The 12,548-nt window shown below is 29.5% G+C and overlaps 1 protein-coding gene across 1 annotated transcript; it reads right to left on the bottom strand.

Moving 5' to 3' along the window:
• Positions 1-1,282: 1,282 nt before the first annotated feature.
• On the bottom strand, positions 1,283-10,709 carry LOC113395064 (sodium-dependent nutrient amino acid transporter 1-like). The gene is made up of 14 exons (XM_026632608.2): positions 10,608-10,709; positions 10,421-10,531; positions 8,186-8,447; positions 7,763-7,979; positions 7,542-7,585; positions 7,307-7,454; positions 6,446-6,524; positions 3,710-3,813; positions 3,161-3,353; positions 2,346-2,522; positions 2,137-2,236; positions 1,863-2,042; positions 1,619-1,713; positions 1,283-1,540 (listed from the first exon to the last, which is right to left on the bottom strand). Exons 1-14 carry the CDS (start codon positions 10,608-10,610, stop codon positions 1,373-1,375), a joined length of 1,881 nt encoding a protein of 626 aa, XP_026488393.2. The 5' UTR covers positions 10,611-10,709; the 3' UTR covers positions 1,283-1,372.
• Positions 10,710-12,548: the final 1,839 nt, after the last annotated feature.

The raw sequence follows: 12,548 nt of genomic DNA, 5'->3' as shown, positions 1-12,548 counted from the left end.
CCTTCTTAGGAACATTTTGGCCTTACAAAGAACGAACCCATAAGAAGGCCATTTTAGGTAAAAAAAAAAGTTTTAAATTTTATTATAATACGCGTTAGCAATTTATTTGATTTCAATATAATACTCATTACTACTATTTTTAAATAATTTCCATGAATATATTCTTAGTTATAGGATGGTGTTCAAGTAATGTTCGTTGAGTTTTTTATAGAGAAAGAGCTTCTTAAATAATTTTAGTAAAAGCAGATATATCAATTTTTACAATTCTATTTTTAATTTAAACGACTGATGTATAATATTGGCCTTGGTTGGAGCCGTGTTCCTTGCAAGGCCATTTGGGAGAGCTTAATAAAACTTAATTTTAATAAAAAGTGATTAAAGCTAATTTGAAAAAAGTGATTTATATGGTACACAATATTACAAAGTATTACTTAATAATTTAGTTCCTTCATTTATCCAGTTAATAAACGAATAAAAAGTGCTTACTCGTTAGAGTGGCCTTCCATATATATTGGCTCAATCACCCTGCCAGTGGTATTAACCCAAACGGGCTTGCACAAAGCCTTTCCACCAAGGTTATGCTTTGGTTGTATATTTGTTTGGATAGGTAAATAGGTTTTTTAATATTATTTTGTTTGTTAAAACATAAGACTAAACTAATGTATGTTAAACTTTTTGTTATTTTTAAGTGAGTCCAATTTCCAGTGCGCACGGCTGACTTTATGTGGCTCTGTCGCTTATTAGCAAATCCAAAAAAATCTATGCTTTAATTCCTGACGGCACTACAAATAATATAGTTTACATTACTATAGATAACTATTATGCAAAAACATTATAATCGGTCCATCCAATCGGGACCTACGATGTCACGGCAGACACAGTGAAATACAAATATGTCAATCATATAATACCCTTATTTTTGAGTTGGCACTTAAAGTCGCGCGAACGGAGTCTCGGGCACCAGTTAGTTAATACTAAAGTTAATAGTTACTATCTTTTAATCATTTATTTGTTAGTGAAGCTACTTCTTTAGTAATTTTTGTCTAATAATAATAATAGGTAGTCTTTGAAATCGCACATGACGTTGACTTTATAGGTTGAAAGCAGTTTATAAAGCTGCAAGTTCCGAAGTCTCCACTTTCAATTCCTGGTTGAGCTCGTTGTTCGAATTTACGAGCTAGTAAAAGACGAAAAAAAAATAGGTAGTTATTTGATCTAGCAAATAATACTTTACATGAATTTCAATAATGAAAAATAAAAATTAAAAGGGTTATACTTATGTATTTTATTTTTATAAGAATAACTTATATACTATATATTTACATAATTGTATATGGGTATTGTTTTTATAATAATAATAATTAAATACTTCCTATCTTCTGTAACCTCTAAACAATATGATTATCATGTCACAAAACCAATTTTTACGTTTCATTTGACGATTTAATTTAGCTTCACGCCTGAACTGTTTCCATTCCTCTCGTTTGTCTTCGTCTCTAGGACCATAACTTGGCTTTTTACGGAAAGCAGTTTTAACAGTCTGTAATAAGAGAAATAAACAATTAGTCATTATGAAAAATAAAAAAAATAAAATAAGTTTTGATTCTTATGTACATACCTCAATAATGCTTTTAGATCTGTATTTCCACAAAGTGATCAAAATAAATAAGGGAATAAGTGACATTCCTATATATTGTAAACAATAGCCAGCAACTGAAAAGTAAATTAAAAAAATAAAATAGTTTTAACAGTATATATTCATTGTATGATTTTTTAATATTTCTATGAAATGCATATATATATATATAGATAAATCTACGTGTATTTAATTTAAATATTATTTACTTAATAAAATAACTCACTATAAGCTCCCGCAGGATATTCATAAGTTCCACCGAAAAGTAATTGCTCCGTAGTGATCAATGCGTAAAAGAATACAGTTATCATAAGTAATGGCGTGACCAGAGTCCAACATATTCGCCAAAAGAAAGAAGTTTTCCTACCAAGCATGTATTCGATGTCTACACATAAATTTTCAAGACCTGAAATGATCATATTTTGAGTTATGGAATGAACACATTGTGTATAAAAAAAATAGTCTACATTTATATATTGATAATACATTGAAATGCTTACCGTAAATCCAGAATATACCGATCGTTTCAGTGATGGCTGCGAATAGTCTCATGAAAGTTCCACCGTAATGGTCAACTATTTCCAGTACATATTGACCACCCTGAAAATAGTGTTGCTATAAATACACAGTTGTATTTTTAACTTTTTTTGCTTACTTTATAGGTTATAAAACTTGAAATTTTTTGGTATTGTTTTAAATATTAACTCACGGGTGTAACGTAAACAAGCCCAAGAAGGAAAATGGAGGTGCAAACTCCTCCAGACATGAAATGTACGGGCACGGAGGGGAATGTGTCCAGCAGTACAGTGTTGATGGTAGACAGCAGCGCCACGCCTGATCCCACGCCAAGCGTCGCCATCATCAAGAAGAACAGCACGGCAAAGAGCTGCACATATAACCGGTTGCTTTTAATTAATCGTAATAACTAGAAAAACTTATGTAGTAGGCCCTTACGATTACGTACAATATATTTTTAATTTAATAATATCATTGTCCATAAACAAATTTTTTATCCCTATATAGGAACAGTATACATTAGAATGATGTCCTAAGATTACATGAACTTATAATTCAGGTCAATCAATCAGTCAAACAATCTTAGAATGTTTTAAAATAACGTATTGATATTTTTTTATAAACTATATAAAATTAATTTAGGACTTTTTTAATCGTACGGTTTTGGGTAATTTATATTATTTTATAGAAGTTAAAACAAAGTAAAATAAACGATAAGAAAAATATTTAAGCACATTTGATTCTTTAGATTGTTGATGCTTTTGTATTGTACATTTGTGTGGCGGTATACATGTATGTATATGTATGTTCTTATAAAAATCAATTCGGTAGTATTTACATCATAAAAGAGCATGAAACTCAAGAGCATAATAAGACTATAAATATGAACATTAATTCTAAAATTATCAAATGGGAAGTTGATAGTGTGTATTTTATAATAATTTTTATTCCCTTTTTATTGTATAACTTCTTATTTAATCGTCAGTTTATATTCAGTTAAATAGGTACCTGAGGTACAACTGGTGACTTTGCGATGGCATCCGGATACGATATAAATGCTAAACTGGTGCCGCCCGTGCCAACCACCTGGCTCACATCATCATAATTCAACTCATAAGCCAGATTTCCCAGCACGCCGAAAATTGTTATTCCAGAAATCAGACTAGTGAAGGTGTCTAAAGTTGTTACGATCATTGAATCTCTGAAACGTAAAAATACATATCATTATATCTAATATTATTTGATAAAATATAAGTACATTGAATATATAAATGTATAGTGAGGCTTTTTATCGATTCAGAAGTGTTTTATTTTACACTTAAAATTAAAATTCTACACGAGTTCAATTACTAGAATCGTTTTGAACTGATATGTCATCAGCTCTCAATTTATTTTACAAATAACACAAAAGTGAGAAAATTAGTTAAGTTAGAAAAAAAATACTTTCATCAAAAATGTCAGATAAATCAAAAATGTGTATCCATTAACGCTACGTATAGTATTAAGTCTGAAGAGAAGTATAACTATGTAATATTGTACAATTATTAGTATAATTACCTGTAAACGTTCTGTCTAAATCCGTTATATGAAGAAAACATGATCAATGTACCCGAACACACTGATAAGGAGAAGAACACTTGGGTAATAGCAGCGTACCAGACCTAAAAGGATGTAAGCACAATTAATTATTTATCCAGAATAGGACTTTAAAATTGTTGTTTTATTACATCACTAATACTTTAAAGCAAAAATTATAATAAATGTTATTATTTAACCTCTGTTAATCTCTGTATTTTTTTATAAATTACTAGTTGCACATCTCTACTTTGTCCGAGTAACATCAGAATTTTATTTACTTTCCGATCACAGCGCCACCTAGCGTACAATCTAAGCTCAGAAGAGTTCATTTACATAATACACGTACAATACGTAGTGATTTTTGAAATCTATTGGTACCTACTCGTATTTAAATCTCAAATACAAATTTTATGTCTGAATAATAATCTTCAATAAGAGTGGTAAAATATTATTATTAACTATTGATTTGTTAGAGTCATTCAGGGAAGTAAAATTTTTACGCTCATTTATCATAATAAAGATGATTTAAGTTTTTTAATCATAAATTAATCATAAACGTATAAGGGATTATAACGCACCTATCTTATTTTGCTTGATAAAGCATATCCAACGTAATTCACCGTAAATTTGATTATCATTTTATTTAGAATATTTATCACAAAATAGGAAAACTTGCGATTATAGTAATAGTTGAATGATTTATAATATGTATTATAAAGCGTCATACAGATTAGATATAAAGAATAGAAGATATAGAATATAAAGGAAAGAAATAAGTTTAAAATGTACCATACTTATAAAGGAATTAAAAGCTTATGAAAATGCATTCACTGCATTTAATTTTAATAATTTATGTTGTAATGTTTATTTTTTTATCAAGTTAAATTCATAATATTCATTTATAGTGTTATGGTGTGCCACTTTAGGCTAATTCAACGGATTCTTCAAGTTTTGCCGATCAATAAAATTAGGTCTATGTTATAAAAAGAAAAGCCTCATAAATATTACGGTTATATAGATTATAAAAATTGGGAACTTTTAATTGTTTTATGCAGGATAAGTAAAACCTTATCAAAACCTACCGGCATACAGTAAGCATCTTTCGATTTTTACTATAATTTAATTTAAATAATACTAAAATTAGGTTATTATTTTATTTGCTGGAAACAAGATATTAAGCACATAACACATAATTGAGACATAATTGCAAATTATCCACAAATTACTATAGACATATCAAGTTACATTAAAATTTTTATGATTACAAAACTGTACTGTGGTAAAATTATTTTTTTTGTTTTATTAAGCTTTCACGTCTTAACAAATCCAGTAATCATTAAAAAAAATACGTACTTGTTGCTAGAGGTACAAAAATGAGCAAAAAGTCATAACTTACCCTCCCCTTATAAAAGAAGCCGCGGGCAGAAACTATTTACCATTCATTAAAAATTAAAGGTAAAAAAATATTTTATAATAACTTTTATTCAAATGATCTGGGAAATCTGGGAATGATGTGGGAAAAAATAAACGTCGAAGTAAATGAAAACCGTTATTTTGTTATTATTGTTTATGATAATAGCCGTGTTCCCGTTGAGATTCCATCGGGAACTATCTAGGTTAATATAGGTTAATAGATAAAACTGTCCTTTTCCATGCCGTGATAACTTTTAATTGAAACAACACTTAGCTAAAAATGTAATTACCTTTATTTTTAACCTATAAATGGTGTATGTTTTGTAAGTTGTCCTTAATAATAAAATAAAAAAAAAATAATAAATAAATGGTAATAGCCGTGTTCCCGTTGAGATACTATCGGGAACATACTGAAATCCACATTAGGTTTTTTGGACCTGCACTGTCATAACATAACATATAAAGTCATAACATTTAAAATGAAAACTTCCTAAATTTCATATCTTTCGTGATAATTTTTCAATAAAACTTTATCAACTGTCTTTAACTAGTTGACGGAAGCTCATCAAATGTTTAACCGTCTTAATTATAAATTAAAAAATCAGTGCTCACCTACCGTTTCGCAATGAATTTCAGTGAAAATTTACATTCCGTTAGATCCGATATTTTTTAACAGTAAAATTATATTTATGCTTAGAATTTTGTGGCAAGTTGTAATATGTGTTTGTTATATAATGTAATAAAATGATGGGTTTGATTCACTTCAAAGTTTATTCTCTCCTTTTTAGAACATTTAAATTAAAGTTAATTTTAATTATTCTTTTAACTATTGCCTTTTAATTTAAAACAATTTAGATCTCCTATAAGAATACCTTCTAGTGACGTTCCTACTTAAAGCAATGTTGGATTAGCGCCGAAGAGTTTTGAGTCTAAATAGACAACGGCGTCAACGGTCAACAACATAATATAATATGTAACATTATACGCACAGAAGTGACTATATTTTGCCGATAATTGTAGAAATAGACTATATAAAGTGAACACCTTATTATGCCGGATTTTAGAACGAGCTATCACAATTGAATCTTTATAAAAAAAATCTTGTCTGTGTTCTTAACCGTTGAGGAGTTGAGTATTGCTTACCAAAATACCATAATAAATAATAATACCATACCATCGGATCAGATCCGTGGGATAAGTAGACTCTAATTCAGCTTGCAAGATTTCAGCTAAACAAACTGACCAGCAAACATTGCAAGTTAAACAAAAGCTCTTAATAAAACAATATTGTTATGTACTTACTCGAACTTCTAAAATTTTGCTCCAAACTGGTGTGACAAAAAATAAAATTCCATTAACTGCACCGGGAAGAGTCACAGCTCTGTAAATTGCAAGATCGTTAATTCATATTTCCAGTAGTCTATAAAGCTATAAACCTATGGTTTGCCACAGTTATGGTGGCCACAAAATCACAGTAAAATAAATAATTGTGTATTATGAACTATATTTTAATAAGCCCTAAAATAAATATAACTGCTTTGTTTTTCAGCAAAACTACATTATTTGCATTTAGCAAATATATTTTTTTATATAACTCATATACCATTTCTGCACTTAAATACATACTTTTTAATTTTATAAAAATATATTTAAGTGTCTTGGTTTGTAAGGGTCGAAATACAAAAAAAACTACGAATCGGTTCGACAAGAATTCGGAGCGCAGAACTGCGACGTTATTTACTTTTATAAAACGTAGTTGACGAAATTTTTTACAACATTTGTAGATATTTATTTGAAATTAACTTTAAAAATCTACATATTAATTTAGACACCAATATAGCTGTATTATCCAAATTGTTCATTAATTTATACAGATTTTAACATTTTACCTTTTTCTTTATGATATAGGTATATGGACGAGCAAATAGCCACCTGATGTTAAGTGGTCCGCTACCCATAAGACAAAGGCGCTATAAGAAATATTAACCATTCCTTACATTACTAATGCGCCACCAACCTTGGGAACTAAGATGTTATGCCCCTTGTGCCTGTAGTTACACTGGCACACTCACCCTTCAAACCGGAACACAACAATACTGGGTACTGCTGTTTAGCGGTAGAATATCTGCTTTGCTTTGCATAGTAGTTAAAAAATAACCTTACCTAATCAGTAGGATGATCATGACGACATATGGAAAGAGTGCAAGGAAGTACGCCGCTTTGCCGGAACTTTTTACTCCCCGAGCCACGATCAAAAATATTATGAGCCAAGATATAAAAAGGCAAAGTGTCAGATCCCACAACGGCAAACCTGTAATATAATATATACTCTGTAATTACAAGAATATTTGATTTGTATTGATTTGGATATTTTAATATTATATATAGCAGTATTTACCAATTCCATCATGTATTCCGTCTGATTGGCGAAGAACAGTTTGACTGCAATTTTTAATTATTAGATACTTTAAGGAAGTGCATAAAAATATAAATTAACATACCTAAATAATAAAAATAATAATTAAGAAAGTTGAAGTAAGTGGGAGAGTTTTTCATAGATAGTATAGATTTATATAATAGATACAAATAAAATGTTTCTAAAATTTAAATTTAACTCACGAGAAATACAATTCAGCGCTACTAGTTGCATTTCCTTGAATGGAAGTTATGTTCACTGATTCCCCAGAAGGTACACAATTCAACCAACTTTGATCACACACTGCCCACGGCAGCGGATCTTGGAAACTCATCGCGAGGTAATATAAACATAGAGCGATGAGCGACACGTAGTATGAAACTAAATAAATAGCGCCCAGCGTTTGCACATATCCTGTACCTAAACGAAAACATAGGTAGATGATATATGTTTAATTCACCACTACTAGTTATTTAATTCTATTGCTATAGAAATTTATTCTAGACATTAGAGCTTTAGGAAAGCGTTAGAAGAAAAAAAATTTTATTTTTGGTTCACTCGTAGATATAATTATATTTTAATATAATAAATTTAAAAAAAAGTTTGCTTTCAATGATTTATCTTACCCTTCATTGCCGGTGAAAGTGCCCAAATTCTGACACAGTTGCTACTACTGAACTGTCCCATTACAGTCTCTAGATAGTACATAGGCTTGCCTATGATTATGAGAACTATAACATATGGAATGAGGAAAGCACCACCGCCGTTTTGATAAGCTACGAATGGAAAACGCCATACATTTCCCAAACCCACTGATGTGGCAATGCATGACATAAGGAACTCAATTTGATTATCCCATTGTGGTCGTTCTTGTGCAGATCGTTTATCCTATAAAAAAACATAGCTTACAAATGCTCTGCTTATACGTAAATAAACTTGACTCTATTTTACAAATTAAGTTTAAATAGGAATTGAAATAGTGTTGTTAGGTCTAAAGCGACAGCACAATTTGTTTTGAAAAATTTGTACTAAACATTATTATTGGGTATTGGATCCAAATACAACATTATAATCTTTACGACTTTTGAATTTAAATATTGTTTTCTGGTAGATAAATATGAAATAAAACAATAGATAAGATAAGCAAAGCCGTCTTTTGAAGGTAATTAATGCGGCACAGAATCATTTCAATTGTATATATCGCACGTGTCCTAATACCTATAAGACTAGTAATCAAAAGAAAATTATTGTTTAGTCTGTATTCTGAAGCTTATTACACTATCCGTTTTGAGGATTTAATCACAGTTGTTTGACTATCCGTGAAACCCATTTAATTGAATGATATTTAACAATATTCGTTTCTAGCCTCTATAAGAAAGACGTTTTTTTTTTTTCAAATAACTTATATGGACACTCGTTCTATTTATAACTCTTGTCTTTATCAAAACATATTAAATAACTATCATACAATAGAAGAAAATATTTTATTAACGACAGTCAAATTTGCGGGATGAACTATAGCAATATTATTTAGCACATTCATAAGTACACTCCTTATTATCTCACTTAAAAAATAATAAATGAGGAGTGTACTCATACAAAATCGTTTCGGATTTACCGTCACGTCGAATTTTATAATTCGGAAAAGTTCGGTTTAAGTGCTTTCCGAGGCACGAGAGTGTAAACACTGCAAACTTCCAGATTGAAATTTCTCGTCAGAAAATGTCAATATTTTTTTTAACTTCAGCTGGAGTTCATTCTCCCAGGACCTAGAGATTTACAGCTCAATAACTAGCTACTAGACCAACGAAACATTTAAACAAAAAAACTGCGTACTACCTTAACTGTATCATCATAACTACAACTAGTGCAAATTAATTGATTATACTCGTAAAGTATATCATTAAATGTACGAACTTTGTCGGTAACTTAGTAAGATAAGCAATGAAATTTTTTCTGAGGAAGCTGTATGTAGTTAGTAATAAAATGATAGCCATTGGTCAAACGTTTTACAACAATAATAAAATATGCATGTAATAAAGATGTACGTTTTTATTAATGTTGTAAAACGATAAATTGCCTGTTTATACCAAAAACTAATGTTTTTGGCAATAAAATTAAATAGGTACTTAATAATGAATACATAAAAAAGCTTTAAATGTCGGACTGTTACGCAAACCTCTCACTTCTTCCCCTCTTAAAGGAAAGTTAAGTTAAGTTTTTTCACAATAATTTCTTTCAAAACCGAACACGATATGAAATATTAGCACAAATGATAAGTGCATTAATTAGAGGTTTAGATGAGTGGATTTTAATCCTCTATGTACGGGTAAAATCCACGTATTTATGAACTTTTCAGTGTTGGATTTTAATTACTTTACGTAATTTATGTAATTTGATTAGCTGGATGCCCCAAATTAATTAAGGAATTACTAATATTCCTATTTACCCGTCCTTTTAAGCTTATTAAGGGGTAGGGATCGACACTGCGACTTTTTTCTTTAAATATAATAACCATGTCAAATTTATTGTGATAGTAATAGTATTTTTCCGTGATGCACTTTTAAAATAATCAGCAATATTTTTAAAAATGAGATATATTCAGATTTCGGTTTGTTTAAAGTTCATAATTATTTCGGGCAGTTTGAGAGTGTTTGAAAGGGTAAGTTCTTTTTATATTAACCATTTCGATAGTAACCTGCATTTAATCTATATTCAGTATTTTTTGTTTCGTACAAATCATGACTGGCAATATTGCTTTACTTTAACCAGTTGTAAATTATTTTAGCTAAATAAACTTACACATAATATATTAAAAATTAACTTTGCAGTTTACTATAAATAATTATAATACCACTGACCTTTTTCTTTTCATATAATTCTAAGTTGTCCATGTTCGCCGAAGGAAAATATTCAGGACTTGGATCAAAAGCTTTGTTAACCCGTTCCTCATTTTTATCTGTTGTTGGGTCCTAAAAATATGTTTTTTATTTAATATTTCAGTAAGGGAAAGGTTAGCCCATATTAATATATATTATTATTATTTACCATCACAACTAGAATTGACTGTGCACCGCACAGCGCGCTATGAGAAAGGGTTTATGTGTTTTACGGCGTATGTATTATAACCAATAATAATAAATTGGAAGATAAAAATATATCAAATGATTATTTTTTTGATATCAAGATATGCCGCGTTTCTTTTGCGACGGCAGCTTAAATAGTTTTATCACGTTTCCTAGGCAAAAAAAGATTTTTACTATTCGATGATCGAACTTGCAAGAAAAAATATTGTACTTAATTTATATTTAAAAAAAACATAACAATAGAGAGACAATTTTCAATATGAAAAATCATCAACATATATAAAATAAGTATCTATTAAAAATAGGGATTTAAAATATTATGCTCGAATTATGGCAGTTCGATATGCTTTAGATAGCAGAATTGTAAATATTACAATGTATATTCTTCGATTATTGCAGTAACTATAAGACACTGTAGTAAATAGTAATCAATATTTAAACACGTGTTCATTAAATTCTTGTTCCGGTAATTTTTGCTACTATCCACATTAATATTTAAATATCTCCGTGAAGTCACCTGAACGTGTTTATTCAAAATCGTTTATATTTTTATTTGAGCAAAAAATCTTAAATCTACTGAGAAAAACACAGCACTCAATACTTTTTAGCTTTCTTATTTTATTAAATTTATACAATGAAAATCATCGAACAAAGCTTGTATAGAGCATTATACAATATTTATAATTGTTAAATTAATTGTTTAATTATAAATATGTATATTATTAAAACCTATATCTATATCTATACTTCTATATACATCTGTAGAGTCTGTCTGTACACTCAATTTTTTGTCGAATTTCGTCAAAAATATTTGATTTATGACATTCTGACATTAGTTTTAACATTTTTGAAATTTTTGTCTGTCTGTCTGTCTGTCTGTATGTCCCGCTATAATTCAAGAACGGTTGAACCGATCTTTACCAAAATTAGAATACAGTAAGAACATGTGATTGCGCAAATGATAGACTATATATAATGCCGGTAAGCCTCATGGCAGCTAACATAAATTTTAATCACAAGGACAAACTTAGAAAACTGCTGGAGTTGATCTGAGAACAAATTGTTTTTCACATGAACGCTTATATGTAGCAGTGTCTCCAGTAAGCTTATCTGTAAATTTATATGTATTATCCCCCAACGGAACAACACGAAATGTCGTTTATTCAATGCCTCGGCATTTAACTGAAATTGAAAAAAATATATAATATAAAACATATTTGTGAATACGAAAAACAAAACAAAAATGAATAACGAGTTTATTTTCTAACCAATAAAAACGAAAGACTATCATTCAAACAAAAGAAGTCGAATGAACGTCATACCTATTTAAATTATATTAAGACGACTAACCAATAAAAGTAAGAATCATTGAAATAAACAATCTGGATTGAGCGCCTGTTTAAAATGTTATTAAGAAGAAAAACACAGATGGCAGCAAAAAATTTAACTTTACAAAATTTATGTATGTTCGCTGTTCGTGTATTTGGATGCGAGAATTGGTCACAAACGATCAATAGACAAACCATAATAACAACCAAATAACTTCCGACGTCCTCCATTTTTTTCGGAAAGGAGCATCTTATGCGTATGTGTAAATGTTTTCTTGAATTATTATTTATATCTTAATGTAATTAATAAAATATTTTTGAATAACAGATTTTTCTGTCGAGTTGTTAATGTTCCTGGTCATGTGGATCATTTATTTACCCCCTATTTTTGTTTTATCATCCGAAATATGGATGGCAAATATCTTGATACTCATTTCATCATGGTTTGTGATGAACTTAAAGTTCTTGGTATGAACATCCAGCTCCACCAAGTACCTATGTATTTTTATTTTATCATTCGCGATCAGATTATCTTCTTCAAAGGCGTTCTGCGCGCGCGGATGAAGCATGTAAAT

This window comes from Vanessa tameamea, chromosome 9 (genome assembly GCF_037043105.1).
Source record: "Vanessa tameamea isolate UH-Manoa-2023 chromosome 9, ilVanTame1 primary haplotype, whole genome shotgun sequence".
Classification (NCBI taxonomy): Eukaryota; Metazoa; Arthropoda; class Insecta; order Lepidoptera; family Nymphalidae; genus Vanessa; species Vanessa tameamea.
This window is presented reverse-complemented; position numbering and strand designations above follow the sequence as displayed.

Bases quoted from the DNA above. Each gene is read 5' to 3' on its own strand.
- LOC113395064 (XM_026632608.2), bottom strand. The intron at 6,525-7,306 runs GTAAGGTTATTT...TGCAATTTACAG, and splicing joins ATGATCATCCTACTGATTAG to AGCTGTGACTCTTCCCGGTG. The intron at 2,043-2,136 runs GTAAGCATTTCA...TGATCATTTCAG, and splicing joins CGGTATATTCTGGATTTACG to GTCTTGAAAATTTATGTGTA.